This window comes from Nerophis ophidion, linkage group LG08, assembly GCF_033978795.1.
Source record: "Nerophis ophidion isolate RoL-2023_Sa linkage group LG08, RoL_Noph_v1.0, whole genome shotgun sequence".
Classification (NCBI taxonomy): domain Eukaryota; kingdom Metazoa; phylum Chordata; class Actinopteri; order Syngnathiformes; family Syngnathidae; genus Nerophis; species Nerophis ophidion.
The window spans coordinates 55,642,211-55,664,570 of NC_084618.1; the positions used below are offsets into that span (position 1 = coordinate 55,642,211).

At 39.2% G+C, this 22,360-nt stretch overlaps 2 protein-coding genes across 2 annotated transcripts in view; both read right to left on the minus strand.

Moving 5' to 3' along the window:
* Positions 1 to 402, minus strand: part of gdf2 (growth differentiation factor 2) — a 7,907-nt gene extending 7,505 nt beyond the window's left edge. The window contains exon 1 of the mRNA XM_061907340.1: positions 1 to 402. This exon is cut by the window's left edge and continues 385 nt beyond it. The gene's annotated coding sequence lies outside the window, so the exon portion shown is untranslated.
* Positions 403 to 6,957: 6,555 nt separating this feature from the next.
* On the minus strand, positions 6,958 to 21,388 carry gdf10b (growth differentiation factor 10b). Its single transcript, XM_061907341.1, has 3 exons — positions 20,901 to 21,388; positions 11,718 to 12,535; positions 6,958 to 7,771 (listed from the first exon to the last, which is right to left on the minus strand). The coding sequence occupies exons 1-3, from the start codon at positions 21,157 to 21,159 to the stop codon at positions 7,580 to 7,582; spliced, it is 1,269 nt and encodes a 422-aa protein (XP_061763325.1). The 5' UTR covers positions 21,160 to 21,388; the 3' UTR covers positions 6,958 to 7,579.
* Between the last annotated feature and the right edge of the window lie 972 nt (positions 21,389 to 22,360).

Sequence of the window (22,360 nt, forward strand, 5' to 3'; positions counted from 1 at the left end):
CTTCCTTGCTTTGTGGTGGTAATGTTGGACAAAGGAGATGCCCAAATGAAAGGACCATAGCAGTGAGGTCCATTCCCATGCTCCAAAGAATAAACACGGGGACTCGTGTCAACCAAAATAGTAGCACAGCCATGCTTATCGCGGCCATTGATGACTTCTTTTAAGCTTTGTTATCATTAGAGGGCTGGCTGCTAATGAAGACTCTGTAAACACTTGACGGCGATAATGAGGGAGGTCCTGGAAACTGTGAGGTTACTTACACACAGACTGCTGTCCATCAAGTATTTTTTTCCAACTCAAGGGTGAAAGTGTCAAGAACAGCGGAAACAATACCAAAAAATGTCTATTTAAAGAAACATGATTGCATTCTTTTTAGTTTTCACAGTGGGGACCCATGTCACTCTTTTGTGCGACGTTAAAATGGGCTTGTGTCAACTAGAAAATGCAATAAAAATTGAATATTCAACTGTTAAAATACCAACAAGTTAGTTGCTTTAGTCATTTTTCTACTAGCTTAACACGGCTAAGAAGCAAATATTAGCAACCTCTTTAAACCCATTTAGCAAAATGGAACCGGCAACTGCATAAAAGTGAAGTGAATTATGTTTATATAGCGCTTTTCTCTATTGGGGCGTTATAGCTCGGTTGGTGGAGCGGCCATGCCAGCAACTTCAGGGTTGCAGGTTCGATCCCCGCTTCCGCCATCCCAGTCACTGCCGTTGTGTCCTTGGGCAAGACACTTTACCCACCTGCTCCCAGTGCCACCCACACTGGTTTAAATGTAACTTAGATATTGGGTTTCACTATGTAAAGCGCTTTGAGTCACTAGAGAAAAAGCGCTATATAAATATCATTCACTTCACTTCACTATTGACTCAAAGCACTTTACATTGTGAAACCCAATATCTAAGTTACATTAAACCAGTGTGAGTGGCATTGGGAGCAGGTGGGTAAAGTGTCTTGCCCAAGGACACAACAGCAGTGACTAGGATGGTGGAAGCGGGATTCGAACCTGGAACCCTCAACTTGCAGGCATGGCCACTCTACCAACCGAGCTATGCCACCCAAAAAAAACAACAAAGAAAATACTTGCTGTCCTTGACTTAAATATGTTTGTCAAAGCTCTGATATTCATTTCAAATAAACTACATGAGACCTTGTCAAAATGGGTTTACATCACATTTGTTTTCTTTTATGTAGATGCTACCCATAGCAAAAATGTGTTCGCTCATCTGTTGCTCAATGTCATATCTTGAGTTCAATTTGAGCTTCTCATGTTTCATTATGTGATATATATGTTTCATATCTCTTGTTCCTAAAGCGCAGGACCTGGCACTCTACAGTGCTGCCAGAGCCAAGCTGAAGAGAGGCATCAGAGAGGCAAAAGCCGAACACAGGAGGAAAATGGAAGCCCACCTGCAGAGCAACAACACCAAGGAGGTATGGAAAGGAATAAAAGACATGACCAACTTCAGACCCAGTAACCCTTCGGCTGACGGTGACGCCTCTCGAGCGGGGGAGTTAAACAGCTTCTTCGCCCGATTTGAGAGAAAAACACCTGCAGCCGTCACAACACTCCCACCCAACACCCACACCAGCTGCATCCTTATACTGGAGGAGCATGAGGTGAGACGCACGCTGAAGGCAGTGAACCCGAGGAAGGCTACGGGCCCAGATGGAGTCCCGGGACAGGTACTAAGAGACTGTGCAGACCAGCTGGCCGGAGTATTTACGAAGATCTTCACCCAGTCCCTCTCCCAGGCCGTCATCCCATCATGCCTGAAGACCTCCACAATAATCCCGGTGCCGAAGAAGAACTCTGTCAGATGCCTGAATGACTACCGTCCAGTTTCACTTACACCTATAGCTATGAAGTGCTTCGAGAAGCTGGTACGGACCCATATCACCTCAGTCCTCCCTCCCGAGCTCGACCCACACCAGTTTGGCTACAGAGCCAACAGGTCCACAGAGGACGCCATCGCCACAGTCCTACACTCCTCCCTGGGTCACCTGGAGACGGGGGGGAGCTACGTGCGGCTGCTTTTTGTGGATTATAGCTCGGCATTTAACACCATTATTCCTGATAGACTGGTGTCCAAACTGTCAGACCCGGGTCTCTCGAACTCCATCTGCATGTGGATTAAGGACTTCTTATCCAACCGCCCCCAGAGGGTGCAGTTGGGTCGCCACATGTCATCAAGCCTGCACCTCAGTACCGGCTCTCCACAAGGCTGCGTGCTGAGCCCCCTTCTCTACTCCATCTACACATACGACTGCACACCTGCCCACTCCAGCAACTCCATCATCAAATTTGCGGATGACACCACCGTAGTGGGGCTCATCTCGGAGGGAGACGAGGCTGCATATCGGGATGAGGTGGAGAAGCTGTCGGATTGGTGCAAAGTCAACAACCTGGCCCTGAACACCTCCAAGACCAAGGAGCTGGTCATAGACTTCAGGAGGAAAAAAACGGACATCCTGCCCCTGATCATCAGTGGTGACTGTGTGGAGAGGGTCTCCGACTTCCGCTCCCTGGGAGTCCACCTGGCCGACGACCTATCCTGGAGCACCAACACCATGGCTACCATCAAGAAGGCACACCACAGACTGCACTTCCTGAGAATACTCAGGAACAACCACCTCTCACAGGAACTGCTGGTGTCCTTCTACCGGTGCTCCATTGAGAGCATCCTGACCTACTGCATCTGCGTGTGGTTCAGCAGCTGCACGGCCGCAGAGAGAACGGCGCTCCAGAGAGTCATAAAGTCCGCCCAGAAGTTAATCGGATGCCCCCTCCCCCCCATGGCTGACCTGTACAGCTCCCGCTGTCTCAGGAAAGCACAGAGCATCCTGAAAGACCCATTCCACCCCGGGCACAGCCACCTGGAACTGCTACTCTCAGGCAGACGCTACAGGGTGCTAAAAGCGAGCACCAATAGACTAAAAAATAGCTTTTACCCAAGAGCCATAGTAGCACTAAACAGGCACTGAGTGAGCACAATATGTCCATCATGTGCTCATGTGCAATGTTTAAATGTTTTTCTATTTTTTCGGACTACTATGTGGAATAACGTTTTATGTATGTGTGTATATGTATTCATATGCATGCAGATATGCATCTGTGTGGATATATATATACATATACATAGATACATCTGTCATCTCTATCTTTTTTTTTTTATTTTTTTTTTTTTTTACTATTTATACCACCATATTGTATATGAACCTTAGGAGGAGCTGCTCCAATTTCGTTGTTCTTTGAACCTGTTCATTGCAATAATGACAATAAAACTATTCTATTCTATTCTATTCTAACCATTGGAAAGATGGAGGCGAGTCATCCAGACATGCCCGTGTTTCTCAATCACACATGAATGCCTTAAGTCAGTGGTTCTTAACCTTGTCGGAGGTACCGAACCCCATTAGTTTCATATGCGCATTCATCGAACCCTTCTTAGTGAAAAATAAAATGTTTTTTTTTCAAATTCAAGAAAAAGTTATGTGTTTTTGGTAACACTTTAGTATGGAGAACATATTCTAAGTAACAAATACTTAATATACAGTTATTTGGTTAGGGTTAAGGTTAGAGGGTTAGGGTTACAATGAGGCCATGCCGAATATGGCATTAATAAGTACTTAATGATGACTAATTAAGAGCCAATATGTTACTAATTTGCATGTTAATAAGCAACAAAAATTAATGGTGAATATGTTCCCCATACTAAAGTGTAACCATGTTTTTTTTACTGGTCACAAAATGAACCGTGTATGAACAAAACCAACACAGTGCATAAACTTACAACAAATTACACACCTGCAAATCAGTGTGACTTCTGCTGTTGCCGTATCCGTAATACGCTGATAGGTAGAAGTTTATATTGACACGATGAGTCGGGTGTGTTTTGACCTCCGCCGTACTCCTGAGGCCGCCGACTCACTGAACCCCTAGGGTTCGATCGAACCCAGGTTAAGAACCACTGCCCTGCCTTAAGGGAAGGAAACGCGCGATCGCAGCTATTTGGGATACAACACTTCTCAGACGGCCAGAGAACTTTCCAAGGTCCGGGTCAGCTGTGATTATACTTACCGAAAAACTTTGTCCATTTGTCGAAGGGGAGACGACGAGATTGCAGGCTCCCGTGGCTGTGATAAAAAAAGGTAGCGTGTGCTTTGTGTTAGCGTGTCCTTTGTATTACCTGGCCGTCTAGGGAAGACTACAGAAAACAATCAATCAATCAATCAAAACAGGGACTTATTTTGGATTGGCAAAGAAGACTGTATCAGTTATTGTACGCCACATATGTCGCGGTATCAACGTCTAGGTCCAGAGAATATAAAGTCACCAAAAACGAATGGACAATGAAGGTGAAGGCAAAAAAGTGAGGATTGTCATGACCAGATATCTATATCCCTAGATTAATTGATGTAAAATGTTCTTTATCACATTGTTTACTTTCACGTGTCCTTTAAAGATTTGATTAATTTATGATGTCTCATGTATGATTCACTACAATAGGGCCCCACAGCACACTGGATTCCACTTAATTGAAATACTACAACACTGGATTTTATTGTTCAGATAAGTTAAATTTAGGAACTTGCCCACAAAACAACACTGGAGGTGACTATATGATATGCACATTTTCTGCGCATGCGTTTTAAGTTGGGGAGAGGTTCTTAAACGACCATTTTGCCAATGCTTTGGTATTAATTTTAAACAAACACGAGAATTTACCAAAGTGGTTTACATTACAATTGTTTTCTATTTTATAGATGCTAACAATGCTAATATAAACCTTGTTAAGCAGTTATTAGCCCATAGTTAACTCCTAAAAGGGTTAGTCAGCTATTGTATTAGCCCATTGAAGAGGACTGAATGAAGAAACGATGTAATTCAAATTTTTAAGTATGTCACTACGGGATTAAAAATGTTTTAGGACCAATTTAATTTAGTTGCTAACTCCAGTTAGCTTTAGCTTACCCCAATTAGCAAAATGTGCCTTGAGGCCATTGAAAACGACAAAACAAATTAAGTTAAAGTTAAAGTACCAAAGATTGTCACACGCACACTAGGTGTGGCGAAATGTGTCCTCTGCATTTGACCCATCCCCTTGTTCACCCCCTGGGAGGTGAGGGGAGCAGTGGGCAGCAGCGGTGCCGCAACCGGGAATCATTTGTGGTGATTTAACCCCCCATTCAAACCCTTGATGCTGAGTGCCAAGCAGGGAGGCAATGGGTCCCATTTTTATAGTCTTTGGTATGACTCGGCCGGGGTTTGAACTCACAATCTACCGATCTCAGGGCGAACACTAACTACTATGCCACTGAGTATCCTTGACTTTGATATTTTTTTGTCAATGCTGTAATAATTTAATTTTGAACAAATAACATGAGAACTAAAGCTTGTCAAAACGGGTTGAGATCAAAATTGTTTTCTTTTTTGTAATGCCAACTGAGCTAATCTAAAGCTAGTTTGGTGATTACTATACTAGTCCATGGAAGGCGACTGAATTAAGCGACAAATGTGATTCTACTTTTTAAGTATGTCATTAATAAAGCCAAGATTGTTTAGGGACATGTTAGGTTAGTTGTTAACCCCAATGAGCAAAATGTGGCTTGAGGTTACGGAAAACTACAAAACAAATACAAACTGTCCTTGACTTTGATATTTTTTTGTCAATGCTCAAATATGATTTATTTTGAACAAATACCATAAAAACTTGTCAAAACGGGGTTTACACCACATTTATTTTCTTTTACGTCGAGGCTACCTGAGCTAATCTAAAGATAGTTTGGCTATCCCATAGCTGAGGACGGCATGTAGAAACAATGTGACTACGTTTTAAGTATGTCATTATTGAATTCATATATATTTAGGACCATTTCAAGTTAGTTAGGGCTATATAAGTAAACATTGATTGATTGATTGATAGTTGCTAACCCCACTTAGCTCTAGCTTTAGATCACCCCTATTAGCAAAATGTGACTAGAAGCTACACAAAACAACAACAAAAAACACAAAGTGGAATCATTTTTGACTCTCAATAGTTTCTTAGGACTCATATCATCATATAAGGATTTCATTACCGAACTGGAATATACAGTACATCCTCTTTTACATGCTTTTTGTGTATTTTCACTTAAATTTTCCAAAGAGTTATTAAAAACAGCTACTACAGATAAGTCTTCCGTTTTTGACCAATCCAAATGATAGATTTTCAGTGATTGACACACAAGCAGATTTCATACTCCAGCTCCGAAACTCTGTAAGTCATAAAGAGTGAATATTTGACTGTGGGTTCTGGGGATCAAGCCAATGTGCCGGGATAATTATTCGGCCTATCTCCTTGCGTTTTTGTCTTCCAGCCCTGGATGAATTCATGCAGTGTTTTGTGAAACAAATGCACACACACAAACCCCCTGACCCAGAAACCAAGATCGCTTTCAGTGGTCCATTCATGGGTTTGAAAGTTCCCACTGAGGGGGCTTTAAATGATGAATGTCAATGACAAATCCAATGGCATGAAAACATGAAATAATGCTGGCTTTGGAATGAACACAGCAGGGAAAATCAAACTCAAGAAAAAACTGTTCGGAACTCCACGGCTTCTCTTGCCATGCATAATCATCCATCGTTTGAAAAAAATGATTACTTTTTATTATGAATACTGAAATTAAAATGAGTTACTATTAAAATTATACAATTTCCCATTTAGTTATTTATATTTTCAATGTAAATGTTCTACTTGTTTCCCTTTTTTTTTTTTTTTAAGTCTTTGTATTTTGTTTTTATAATTGTAAACTAATCTTAGATGGGTCACTTCCGACCCACTGTTTATACTGTAAATGTTTATTTGTTTGCTAATTTATTTAACATGATCATGTAATACTGGACAAATGCAACAACAAAAGCAAAAACAAAAATAATCGCGATTTAAAGAAGGGTTTACATTCATGTAAATTAAAATTACTTTAATACCTTGATAAGCACACACGCTGTTTCTACCGTAGAATTAATCAAGCGTCAGATTACAGTATAAGCAACAACTTAAATTACTGCAATAATATGTGATTATACAATTAGAGTTTTATACTATTTTCTGTACACATTAAAAAACTGTACACATTGTAATGGATAGAAAATTATCAATGCATTAAAGTGAATAGCTTCAGCAAGCGCCATTGCTGCAGCCCCTGCAATGTTAAAAATGCACAGCAGGTGGCAGCAACACACAAGTTCTTTCCTGGTGTTGCAGCCTGAGGCCCAAACTCGCTGTAAAAATGCAGATAATAATAAACACACAATCATTACCTCTCATGCAGTAATAACTATATATATATATATATATATATATATATATATATATATATATATATATAAAGGTTAGTTAAGTACAAGCGGTAGAACATGGATGGATGGATGTAAGTTGAAATGACATAACCTAATGTTATGTGATTCAGTTTTTGACATCAGTCTCCAAAGCTTTCCAGGAGTCATAAAAATAAAATACTTGTTGTCATCGCTGAACGGCAGTTTGTAGGAAGGAAAAAAATAAAAGATGGGTGATCTGATCGGCTCCTACCGGCAGGCACAGGTATCCACAGACATGCCCGGGTAAACCTTGAGGACCATATTCCTAGTGGGGTCCAGGAAAAGCACACTGAGAGGACTCATCTTTTCTGGTACGCAGCATGGTTCTGGAATACCCGGCACGATTCCCACAGCTTTGACGATGCTCTGGATGGTGGCGTGATTGGAGGGACGTACCACCTTTGGGGGGAGTAAGCAGGAAGAGGCTGTCATGTACACTGTATGGATAGGTTACAATTTTTAGAATAGAGGGGTACTTCAACTTAAGTTGTTTTGAGATGAGAGATGTCTCTCGGCTAATTGTTATGCTTTAAAGGAGCCATATGTAACAATTTAATGTCAAGTCATCATTAAAAGGCCCTGATATGTCAAAAGGCATTAACAAATCATGTTGTTTTCGAATATTTCTATAACTGATAACAGTGGTTCAGCCAGGATTTGCTCATTTCAAAATTTGATTTAGAGCCCCGAAATCTTATTGTTTTCATTTCGATGCCCGCCCTCTACCATTTGACCAATTATAAAGTCCGCTAGTGTGTCACATCCAGGATGATAGTTATGAACCACCCTCTTCGTCTACCTACTGCCAATGGTAAAGTTACTAAACATGTCAGACCTTAGTAAATTTAAAAAGCATTGTTACGATTCTCAACTTATTCATGACAAAGCCAGGAACAAAACGAGGATTTGTATCGGGGATGCCTTTGAAAGAGGGGGAAAATGGCTTCCTGTGCACTTAAGATGTGACTTTAAGGTTTTACTACTTACGTATAAAATACTACATTGTCTAGCTCCATCCTATCTTGCCGATTGTATTGTACCATATGTCCCGGCAAGAAATCTGCGTTCAAAGGACTCCGGCTTATTAGTGATTCCCAAAGCCCAAAAAAAGTCTGCGGGCTATAGAGCGTTTTCCGTTCGGGCTCCAGTACTCTGGAATACCCTCCCAGTAACAGTTCGAGATGCCACCTCAGTAGAAGCATTTAAGTCTCACCTTAAAACTCATTTGTATACTCTAGCCTTTAAATAGACTCCCTTTTTAGACCAGTTGATCTGCCGTTTCTTTTCTTTTTCTCCTATGTCCCACTCTCCCTTGTGGAGGGGGTCCGGTCCGATCCGGTGGCCATGTACTGATTGCCTGTGTATCGGCTGTGGACATCTCTGCGCTGCTGATCCGCCTCCGCTTGGGATGTTTTCCTGCTGGCTCCGCTGTGAACAGGACTCTCGCTGCTGTGTTGGATCCATTATGGATTGAACTTTCACAGTATCATGTTAGACCCGCTCGACATCCCTTGCTTTCCTCCTCTCCAAGGTTCTCATAGTCATCATTGTCACCGACGTCCCACTGGGTCATCATTGTCACCGACGTCCCACTGGGTGTGAGTTTTCCTTGCCCTTATGTGGGCCTACCGAGGATGTCGTAGTGGTTCGTGTTGTGGTTTGTGCAGCCCTTTGAGACACTAGTGATTTAGGGCTATATAAGTAAACATTGATTGATTGATTGATTGAAATGGGAGAAGATTTTTTGATCTGACGCCAAACTTGCTAATTTCCTAATTTACGTTTTCCTATTACTTGTAGTAAATGGAAATGGACGTATCTTATGTAAACTATAGTCCAATACAGTCTATGACCTTGTCTAACAAAGCTAGTATGTTCGCGAAACGAATGCTTAGTGTGATGGTGCATAGCTTCTAGAATAATGCTTATCATGCTTGCCTGGTCAATGACATATAGGCTAACAGGGAAAATATATCCCCGGTAGCCTGTATGTCGATGTGTATTCAAACTGACAGTGCAAAATATATTTTCGACAAATAAAACATATGTGGATATAGGTAGTGTCAGTGCCTATTTCGTTGTCCATATGCTTGGTACGCTGAGGAAATGGGTTCAAACGACATCTCCGACGTCCCACTGGGGGGAGTTTTCCTTGCCCTTATGTGGGCTCTACCGGGGATGTCGTTGTGGTTTGTGCAGCCCTTTGAGGCACTTGTGATTTAGGGCTATATAAATAAACATTGATTGATTGATTCAAACATTAACACGGCTGTCACAGCAATGTGAAACATATGGAGACAGCCAAATCACATGATAAAATAATTCCTATTTCGTGTTTGCATATTTTGGACTACATGTACTAAGTTATACGGCAATCTGAAACGTTTCAAACAGTAGCCTATAGGCATAACTTGGTGAAATGTCTCTTTAGTTTTGGGCATACATTAGGTTGCTAAGCATTCTGTACTTATTTTCACCAGTAAAACCATTGCTAGTGTTGGTTTTAGTTCGTTTTAGTGTTTATTTTCTGATAGTACTGAAAACAACCATATGATCGCCGTATGTGATATTGCGCGCAGTTATGACGTACTTTTCCTGAAATAGCCTAATTTCTGTGTAAAATGTGTTGGCTAGAGACTTGTTACTGACAAAACGCTTGTCTATACAGCTATTATGACCCCAACCCCTCAACCCCCAGTAGTTGAAGTTTAAAGGTCCTTGGAGTAGCCCAATCGATTGAGCTGGATTTGGCTGCGTATCTAGCAACTTCATTCAATGTTGCAATAACACATTTGAATTACGAGCATCCCCGCCATTAGTTGGCGTCGCAAATGTCACAGTGAATGGTGTAAAATTATAGCTAGATATGGACATGACTTGGTTTTTCTAACCAAGGGATGGAACAAAGTGAGTACGAAGGACAGTGCTGAGAAGACAAAGTGGATGATATTCATCCATCCATCCATCCATTTTCTACCGCTTATTCCCTTTGCGTGGGTTCCCTCCGGGTACTCCGGCTTCCTCCCACCTCCAAAGACATGCACCTGGGGATAGGTTAATTGGCAACACTAAAAATTGGCCCTAGTGTGTGAATGTGAGTGTGAATGTTGTCTGTCTATCTGTGTTGGCCCTGCGATGAGGTGGCGACTTGTCCAGGGTGTACCCTGCCTTCCGCCCGATTGTAGCTGAGATAGGCGCCAGCGCCCCCCGTGACCCCGAAAGGGATGATATTCATTGAATTGAAATAAAGAAATCATCAAAAACATGATAGTCTGCAGCATACTGAAGCAGAATGAGTCTAAATTAAATCTCTGAGCAGCAGACAATTATAATATGAAAATTTTGTATAGCTGCTGATGGTGTGTTTGACAGAGAAGCAGCTTGAAGGAAATACCGTGGAAGTCCACTCTCCAAGGTGAATACTGTACATTTTACATGAGGAGTGACGCTTATTCTGTATTTACTAGCTCAAAGTGAGCGCAAGCCCTGAGCGATGTAAACATCCCATTTGTCGGCAACCCACTGAGAGCAGACCTTGCAATTGATTGTTTTCTGTTCGTTAAGCAAACATGGTAAATGATAGTGCTAAAAAAGTCAGTAAACACAGAACGTGCTCTCTATGTTGGTGTTGACATTGATTTTACAGAGCACATTTCAACAAATGCTATCGTTGCTACACTCTTTGAAATCAATATATATATATATATATATATATTTATATATATATATATATATATATATATATATATATATACAAACACACACACACACCAACCCACATGTGTATATGTGTATATGTATATATGTATATATATATATATATACATATATACACACACACACACATATATATATATATATATATATATATAGGTAATATAGGTAAGATGGATACAATCTAATCCAAACACAAATATATATATATACACATATATGTAGACATATATATATATATATATATATATATATATATATATATATATATATATATATATATATACAAACATATATATATATATATATATATATATATGTCTACATATATGTGTATATATATTTGTGTTTGGAATAGATTGTATCCATCTTACCTATATTAACTATATTGTTAACCACCTCTTACTAGCAGTTTTTCACTATTTAGAATACGCAGATAAGAAAAAACGTGTTCTCGAAGGGCAAGATTGCAAAAAAAAAGTGCAGTTTCCCCTTGAAGTGTTTCTGATGATGAGTGTGACTGGAATGGATTGTTATTAAGGAAATCCCAGGTCAACCAGCTTCCCACATCAGACTGTGTTGAACCTTTTCACCGTGTTCTGCTAATTTCAGTTTGTCAAATGGTGCTCACCTTAGGGATGGGGAATCCACAAGAACCAGCGCAGTAGTAGGCGTCAAATGACTTTGGCGCTAAAACCCACTCGCTCCATCCAATGTCAGCAAAGTCCACCCTGAGGTAGCGCCTTGAGCAAACCCTGGGCTCACTCCACTGTCTCCTCCTGGCCTTCTTCATTGTCCTCTCGTCAAAGCTCAGCACCTGCTGTTTTCCCAGGGCCTCCCGGTCCTCCTGGTGCTGCTTCCTTCCTGCTTTGGCTTTGGATTTGCCAGGGAAAAAAGTGCTTTGCCACAGTTCGTGGTTCTTCAAGGTGCCGAACTGAACCTCTGGGATGTCATTGGTTTGGATTTGGAGATGGAGCTCCCTTCGGGTTCTTGAGGATGATGCATCTTCCTCCACTCTTAAGGGTTTGTACCTTAGGAGCGTGGCGGCCACGCTGTTGGGCTCATTTATGGCCTGGTCATCGGCGTAGAGGATTAAAAAAGGCAAATCGTCCGAAGAGAGACGCTCCTGGTCGTTGGGACTCCTCTGTCGCATTCCTGCTAAAATGAAATCGGACTCCACCATGATGACCCGATCTTTGCCTTGTTGGACTACGCTTGTGATGTCCACTGACTGCCAGGCTCCTTTCTTAAAGGAGCTCAGAGTGGCGTTTCCCAGCAGATTGTTGGACAACAATCCATGGAAGAGGACCAGAGGATGGCGGCGACGGGAACGCCACAGACGGTGGCATTGACGTGTGCAGAAGAAGTGGAAGGAGGCAGAGAGGATGACCTCAGAGTTTTGGATGGACGATAAGTTGAACTGGAACATTTCTTTTCCGTGCGACGCTTCTGGGGGAGGGGGATGTGGAAAAGAGGGAAACATAACAGTTTATTACTTTAGGGCATTGGTTCTCAAATGAGGGTACTCGTACCACTGGGGGTACATGAAGGTATGCCAAGGAGTACGTGGGATTTTTCAGAAATATTCTAAAAATAGCAACAATTCAAAAATCCTTTATAAATATGTTTATTGAATAATACTTCAACACAATATGAATGTTAGTTCGTAAACTGTGAAAAGAAATGCAACAATGCAATATTCAGCGTTGACAGCTAGATTTTTTTGTGGACACGTTCCATAAATACTGATGTTAAAGATTTCTTTTTTTGAGAAGCAATGTTTAGAATTAAGTTCATGAATCCAGACGGATCTCTAGTACAATCCCCAAAGAGGGCACTTTAAGTTGATTATTACTTCTATGTGTAGAAATATTTATTTATATTTGAATCACTTGTTTATTTTTCAACAAGTTTTTAGTTATTGTATATCTTTTTTCCCAAATAGTTCAAGAAAGAACACTACAAATGAGCAATATTTTGTACTGTTATACAATTTAATAAATCAGATTGTGATGACATAGTGCTGTATTTTACTTCTTTATATCTTTTTTTCAACCAAAAATGCTTTGCTCTGATTAGGGAGTACTTGAATTAAAATAATTTTCACAGGGGGTACATCACTGGAAAAAGGTTGAGAACCACTGCATATGCATATGTAGACATCAAGAAAACCTTTCAATATGTTAGATTTCCACATGAACTATTGTTCAACTGTCCACGGTACATTTATTTGTCTTTACCTCAATCGCATGACTAGCACTGAATGGAAACTGCTAGAAATGCACAGTAGCTGCTGATAAGTTCCAGAAACTTAAATATGTCATTATATATATATATAGAAAAAAATGCTTCTTACTTTGCCCAACTTCTCTACTTAAAGGGTAAAATTAAATTAGAGGCTATAGCTTGATTGAGGTTTGCAGCACTTGGTGTGGTTGTACACATACATATATGTCAGAAAAGATAAGACATCAGACTGGCTACTTTTTACATTTACAGTAGCTATACCAGCACTCAATTGTGTTTTTGTGTGTTAATGTGTTAATAAACGTTAATTTGTGTAATGATAAAATCAAATGTTTTAATGTAACATTTAACAGATAGCTGCAGTTAATGTTACATTGGAAACATTGATTACTCAACTTGACTCAGTCAAGTCATGATGTTGCTTTGACTGAGTTAAGTTGAGTCAACCTATGGTGTCAAGTATATTGCACTTCAAAACATTCAGTCTGTTAACTCAAGAGAGATACTTCACAAGTTGGCTGAATTCACTTTATCAAGGTCCTACAACTGTAAGTCGTGGTATATGGTCTGTATAGCGCAACTGAGATGATACGCAAAGTGCTTTACATTAAACACCACATTCATCCATTCACACACATTCACACAATGAGCTCTCCAGCTGGTATCGAACCATTAATATTTCGATGACAAGAGGCCCACTCCACCCACTGAGCCATGGAATATTTACAATAGACTTTGTTGACTTGACTCACGTTTCTGTGTCATGTATTTTTCACTGGAAAACTAAGAGAACTAAAAAATATGTTGGTTTTCAAAGTGTGCCGTCACATTGCGGGCCCACCTTGACTTACTTTCTTAAGTTAACTGAACTTACTATTATGGGTTTTTAGCACATTTTTTTCTAGTTGAAGTTGCCGTAACTCTTCATGCTGAGTTATGATGGACATTTTTTTTCTGTCACCTTGACAACAATAATCCATCCGACTAAAAGCCAAAACCACTTTCAACACTTCTGAGTTTCATTCGCAAATATTTTAGAGTAGAGGGAGTAGTCTTTGCCTATCCATCCATCCATTTCGTACCGCTTTTCTTGTTCGGGGTTTCGGGGGGTCGCTGGTGCCTATCTCAGCTGCATTCGGGCGGAAGGCGTTGTACACCCTGGACAAGTCGCCACCTCATCGCAGGGCCAACACAGATAGACAGACAACATTCACACTCAAATTCACACACTAGGGACCATTTAATATTGCCAATCAACCTATCCCCAGGTGCATGTCTTTGGAGGTGGGAGGAAGCCGAAGTACCTGGAGGCAACCCACGCAGTCACGTGGAGAACAAGCAAATGCCACACAAAAAGATTTTGCCATTAAAATAAATGTTGTACACAAGGTGTTCAAACTTTAAGTATTGTACTTATTACACAGCAGCTGTTTGATTGTAACATGAATTTCAGTTTTAGTTTTCGTTACCAAATTTGGAGGTGTTGAAATTGGCATTTAAAATTGCTTTTGCTAATCAGTAGCATGTCTAAAGCAAATCCAATTAGCATTGAGCTAGCGTATTTTGAAAATTGGAGCCTTACTGTAAGTTTTAGCATTCTCTATAAGGCATACTTTCTTTCTTGGCATTGAACATTGCAACATTACCTACAGCAGGGGTCACCAACCTTTATGAAACCAAGAGCTACTTCTTGGGTACTGATTAATGCGAAGGGCTACCAGTTGTACACACTTAAAAAAAATGCTGGAAATACCCAATTTGCTCAATTTACCTTTAATAAATACACACACACACACACACACACACACACACACATATATATATATATATATATATATATATATATATATATATATATATATAAATAAATTGGTATTCCGACATAATTGTTTTTCCTTTTACGGAAGGTTTTTTGTAGAGAATAAATGATGAAAAAAACACCTGATTGAACGGTTTAAAAGAGGAGAAAACAGGAAATAATGAAAATCACATTTTGAAACATAGTTTATCTTTAATTTCGACTCTTTAAAATACAAAATTCAACCGAAAAAAAGAAGTGAAAAACTAGCTAATTCGAATCTTTTTGAAAAAATTTAAAAAATAACTTATGGAACATCAATAGTAATTTTTCCTGATTAAGATTAATTTTAGAATTTTGATGACATGTTTTAAATAGGTTAAAATCCAATCCGCATTTTGCTAGAATATATAACAAATTGGACCAAGCTATATTTCTAACAAAGACAAATCCTTATTTCTTCGCGATGTTCCAGAACAAAAATTTGAAAAGAAATTCAAAAGACTTTAAAATTAAATTTAAAGTTGATTCTAAAGATTTTCTAGATTTGCCAGAATATTTTTTGGGAATTTTAATCATAAAAAGTTTGAAGAAATATTTCACAAATATTCTTCGTCGGAAAAACAGAAGCCAAAATGAAGAATTAAATTAAAATGTATTTACTATTCTTTACAATAAAAAAAATAGATTTACTTGAACATTAATTTAAATTGTCAGGAAAGAAGAGGAAGGAATTTAAAAGGTAAAAAGGTATATGTGTTTAAAAATACTAAAATCATTTTTAAGGTTGTATATTTTCCCTAACATTGTCTTTCTGAAAGTTATAAGAAGAAAATTAAAAAAATAAATGAATTTATTTAAACAAGTGAAGACCAAGTCTTTAAAATATTTTCTTGGATTTTCAAATTCTATTTGAGTTTTGTCTCTCTTAGAATTAAAAATGTCGAGCAAAGCAAGACCAGCATGCTAGTAAATAAAAAAAAATTAAAAAATAGACGCAGGTCACTGGTAAGTGCTGCTATTTGAGGTATTTTTAGTACAGGCCAGCGGGCGACTCATCTGGTCCTTACGGGCTACCTGGTGCCCGCGGGCACCGCGTTGGTGACCCCTGACCTAGAGGCAGTCTGACTGAGTCCACACTGAGTGCCGCTTGAGTACTTGTTTTCTTACCAAGTGTTTAGGCCGGCTGAGTCTGCAACCCGACGTGGCGTCATATATATGACATATGGAATGTACTTAAATCTAGTTACATTTTGCATGTAAAAAAATTGATAAAATAGCGATTCTTGGAGACGCACACTGTCGACAAACACAGCTCATTAGCATTAAAGCTGCAGACACACTTCACTTTGTGACCTTGTGTCATATAAGTAATTCCGCAAAATCGCCTGAAACTAGGGCTGCAATGATTAATCAATTAACTCGATTAATTTTTTTCTAAAGCAGCTTAATCGATCAATCTAATGGAGTGCCCGGAACTTTACAGATGCGCAGATTCTTTTCAATTCTTTTCACACATGGTGTGATTTGTGCGGCGTTTTTATTTTTCATAATATTTTATCAATGCACACGTTAGAAATGCAATTTCAATTATAATGTACATTTATTAAATTAAAAGAATGAATGTTATACGGCAAGCAGAAACATATTTGTTCACTTCAACAATTTTTGCTATTTTACGACTACCCATCCATCCATTTTATACTGCTTGTCCCGTTCAAAGTCGCGGGGGTGCTGGAGCCAATCTCTGCTGCACACGGGCGGAAGGCGGAGTACACTCTGGACAAGTCGCCACCTCATCACAGATATTTTCCAACTATTTTGACTAAAATATGCATTGAGGATATAAAGTGTGTTTTAGCTGATTCCTTGATGAATCGAACAAACTAATCAATAAATTGCTCAATTTCAAGAATAATCAATAGGTGCAGCCCTACTTGGAACATAAACATTGTCTGTGTGTAACAGTTTTATAGCACAAGGAAATGCTTATGAGAAAACAACTTCGTCAAGGTTTTTTTTGTGTCTGCCTACATGCAATAATAGCCTCTTGTCTAACACCTCCACTTTTATGGCTTCTGCAGGGGAACCCACTAACGGAGACTTAAAAAGCCCCATTCTTCACAACACTTGACATGAACGAAGATGTAGAGCTTAAATGTGGGCGGCTAGCCTTTGTAAAGATAATAATGCTCAGTTATGATTTAAGACTTATTCAACAATAGTTATTTTGTGGTTGCAGTTTGCAATATACAAAACCCCAAACCAGTGAGAAACTTATTTTTCTATCAACTTAGAATTTAATGGCAGCAACACATTGCAAAAAAGTTGGCACAGGGGCATTTTTACCACTGTGTTACATGGCCTTTCCTTTTAACAACACTCAGTAAATGTTTGGAAACTGAGGAGACCAATTTTCTTAAGCTATTCAGGTGGAATTATTTCCCATTGTTGCTTGACATACAGCTTAAGTTGACCAACAGTCGGGGGGTCTTCACTAGTTTTGGGTTTTGTAGAACAGCACTGCACGTTGCATAACATTTTAATATAAGTAATCAAGATCACCAAACTCTTTTTTTTTTTTTTACAAAACAGGCCATCTTCAATTCTATTAACTCTACTATTACGCACGTGTTATCTTAGTAACCAAACACAGGAAGTGGACAGACATGCAGAAGGGGTAAAATAAGTTCCTACTTCTCATTCTGCATGTGGAATCTGACATGTTGTTTAATTTAACACAGTTTAAATAAAATAGACCGCATCTTTACACAACCAAAACAACACAACCATAACGTTACTGCAAAGACACAAAAATGACACACAATCCAAAATCTGTCAGTATGATCAATGTTTATAAATCTTGTGTAGTGGATTTTTGTACCGTATTTTTCGGACTATAAGTCGCGTTTTTTTTTTGGAGTTTGGCCAGGGGTGAGACTTGGCCAAACTAAAAAAAAAAAAAATTCAATATATATTTTTATTTTTTTTTTTCACGGTGGAGAAGTCCGAAAAATACGGTACTTCATTAAATGTCTTTTTAGGATGAAATGTGTCAAACTAAAATTAAATTAGTGGATGACGCACATAAAACCCTTTAAAAATCATATAGTATATTAAAGTATCATAGTATGTTGTTTGGTGTTAGCTTTGTTTTTTAGGATTCTATTTTATTATTATATTTATTCTTTTATCCACATTCTTATGTCTTTATTTTATTTTAGCTCTATCTTTTTGTCTTGGTTTCTGTGCCTTTCAGTATGTTTTTAATTTTCCTGAGGGAACTCTCCTGAAGGAATCAATAAAGTTCTATCTATCTATCTATCTATCTATCTATCTATCTATCTATCTATCTATCTATCTATCTATCTATCTATCTATCTATCTATCTATCTATCTATCTATCTATCTATCTATCTATCTATCTATCCATCTATCTATGTATTGGCGTTCTAAAGTAATGTTGGATTGAATGGATAATTTCCAGACCTCTATGTCAGTGGTTCTCAAATGGGGGTACGCGTACCCCTGGGGGTACTCGAAGGGGTACGTGAGATTTTTTTTTAAATATTCTAAAAATAGCAACAATTCAAAAATCCTTTATAAATATATTTATTGAATAATACTTCAACAAAATATGAATGTAAGTTCATAAACTGTCAAAAGAAATGCAGCAATGCAATATTCAGTGTTGACAGCTAGATTTTCCATACATATTGATGTTAAAGATTTCTTTTTTTGTGAAGAAATGTTTAGAATTAAGGGCACTTTAAGTTAGATTACTTCTATGTGTAGAAATCTTTATTTATAATTGAATCACTTATTCATTTTTCAACAAGTTTCTAGTTACTTTTATATCTTTTTTTCCAAATAGTTCAAGAAAGACCACTACAAATGAACAATATTTTGCACTGTTATACAATTTAATAAATCAGAAACCGATGACATAGTGCTGTATTTTACTTTTTTATCAATTTTTTTCAACCAAAAAATGCTTTGCTTTGATTATGGGGTACTTGAATTAAAAAAATGTTCACAGGAGGTACATCACTGAAAAAAGGTTGAGAACCACTGCGATATGTGTCATTTTTCAACAAGGCAACATAATAGTTGCGCCATTTCTCAATGGACTGGCGCGCCATCGATTGACAGAACGATTATCTTGCTCATGTCAGGTGTGCCATTACTCTTGTCAAGGTTCTAAAATATTCTGCAATTGCAGAAAAGCAACAATACCACCAAACCAACATGGCTTGCAAACAGAGTGCGAACTATCTGTGTACGCAAGGGCCTACATCTTACCACTAAAAGCAGATACAAGCAAAAATTTCAAACAATGCGATGGAATCCATCCTTATATGTTCTCAAAAAAAAAAACGATTTGCCGAGTGGTCTCAATAATTATCTACTTAGTGGCCTAGTTCAGTGTTTCTCAAATGGGGGTACGCGTACCCCTAGGGGTACTTGAAGGTATGCCAAGGTGTACGTGAGATTTTTCAAAAATATTCTAAAAATAGCAACAATTCAAAAATCCTTTACAGATATATTTATTGAATAATAATTCAACAAAATATGAATGTAAGTTAATAAACTGTGAAAAAAAATACAACGATGCAATATTCAGTGTTGACAGCTAGATTTTTTTGTGGACATTTTCCATAAACATTGATGTTAAAGATTTCTTTTTTCGTGAAGAAATGTTTAGAATGAAGTTCATGAATCCAGATGATCTCTATTACAATCCCCAAAGAGGGCACTTTAAGTTGATGATTACTTCTATGTGTAGAAATGTTATTTATAATTGAATCACTTGTTTATTTTTCAACAAGTTTTTAGTTATTTTTATATCTTTTTTTCCAAACAGTTCAAGAAAGACCACTACAAATTAGCAATATTTTGCACTGTTATACAATTTAATAAATCAGAAACTGATGACATAGTGCTGTATTTTACTTCTTTAGCTATTGTTTTCAACCAAAAAATGCTTTGTTTTGATTAGGGGGTACTTGAATTAAAAAAAATGTTCACATGGGGGTAAATCACTGAAAAAAGGTTGAGAACCACTGGCCTAGTGGTTAGAGTGTCCGCCATAAGACTGGTGGGTTGTGAGTTCAAACCCCGGCTGAATCATACCAAAGACTATAAAAATGGGACCTATTACCTCCCTGCTTGGCACTCAGCATCAAACGTTGGAATTGGGGGTTAATTCCCCAAAAATGATTCCTGGGCGCGGCGACTGCTGCTGCTCACTGCTCCCCTCATCTCACAGAGGGTGATCAAGGGTGATGGGTTAAATACAGGGAATAATTTCGCCTGTGTGTGTGTGTGTGTGTGTAACAATCATTGGTACTTTAACTTTTTTTAACTTTAATTAATTTATCTGTCGGCTGTGTTCAGTATCTGGTACTCCAGACATAATTCTACACGACAACAGAGAGAAAAACTTGAAGAAAGCACAGAGGGCTACAACTTCTTTTTGCGTGGCTAAGTCAAGGAAATTAGTATCAAGAATCTCCTGGATGAATCATGCATTATTTTTTGTTTGGGTATAGGTTGCATTTCGTGATCTAACTTCGAGCAGGGAGCATATGTTGCTTTGATATGCTGCGATCATTTAGTCGGCATTTTTGAAACACAACTTATCATCAGTACTTCTATGCAGCAAGTTCCAATGCATCATTTTAAATCCATCCATTTTATACCGCTTGTCCCGTAAATCACGCCATTAAATGTGTTTGTGCAAGCAGTAAATGTGCAGTGAGGACTCACTCGGGACAGCTGTGAAGCTTCTCACGGTGTTCCCCTCTCTGTGGGTGCGTGGGTCCTTGCTGTATCTCTCGTAGACTTCCAGCATGCTGGCGGAGACCATGCTTGCGTGCGTAAAGACGCGCTGCTCCGGCGCAGAGTGGCCGCTCGGACCTCGCACGTCCACGGACATTCTACTCCAAGTGCTCTGCAGGAGCATCAACACAGGCAGCGTGTGCATGAACCACTTTGCCATGGCTGATGTGGAGGGGAAAGTTTCCATCGGACAAAAAAACAACAACAAGAGCGCACACTGAGTGGGTGCTATATCCACGTTAGGTAGTCCGCATTTGTGTGCAGATGTTGTTGCAGTGGGAGGAGAATGCAGAAGTTCTAAATGGCAAAAGGTGATAGACAAGCTTCCCCAGTCTTAAACTGCTCCAAATCAGCAGTGATGTGGGCTTTAAGGGTGGCTGCACAGTGTGCAGTGCCCACGCACAAATAGAACACGCACGCCCACGTCTCCGCAGCTGGCCTTTCAACCAGGGTGGGTCCTTATTTCCTCATGGTTTGTGGTCAGTGGGTTAAGAAAAAAAAAAGAAAAAGAAAAGATCAAGTATAGGAAATTGCATACGCTAAAATTAGAAACTGCAAATTGAGTCGAGGCAACTTAGCCTGGTTTCTTGTTGCTGTTCCTCTGGAGCTCTTTTGAAGTGTTTTTTTGTTTTTAATTAATTGCAACTCCCTCAGGAATGCTCGTAAAAAAAGTCAGAAGATGCAAGAATGTCCAAAAATATCACTCGTGATCACAGCATAACATAGCAGTCCCGGAATACCCCAGGGATTCTCAAACTGTGGTACGTGTAGCAACCCAAAATGTTGATAGAGCCATATTAGACCCATCCATCCATCCATTTCCTACCGCTTATTCCCTTTTGGGGTCGCGGGGGGCGCTGGTGCCTATCTCAGCTACAATCGGGCGGAAGGCGAGGTACACCCTGGACAAGTCGCCACCTCATCGCAGGGCCAACACAGATAGACAGACAACATTCACACTCACATTCACACACTAGGGCCAATTTAGTGTTGCCAATCAACCTATCCCCAGGTGCATGTTTTTGGAAGTGGGAGGATTTGACCGTGATTACAAAAAAAAAGCCACAAAAAAAGTAACAGGCTTATATAAGTGTTATAATGAAGACAACACATGATGTAAGTGTCTATATTAGCTATTGGCATTCAGCATCAAGGGTTGGAATTGGGGGTTAAATCACCAAAAATAATTCCTGGCCGTGGCCACAGCTGCTGCCCACTGCTCCCCTCACCTCCCAGGGGGTGATCAAGGGTGATGGGTCTAATGCAGAGAAGAATTTCGCCACACCTAGTGTGTGCGTGACTATCATTGGTACTTTAACTTAACTTAATATTAGCCTATATCAAAATGACTATGTGTCGCAGGCTGACGCAGATCTTGGTTGACAGAA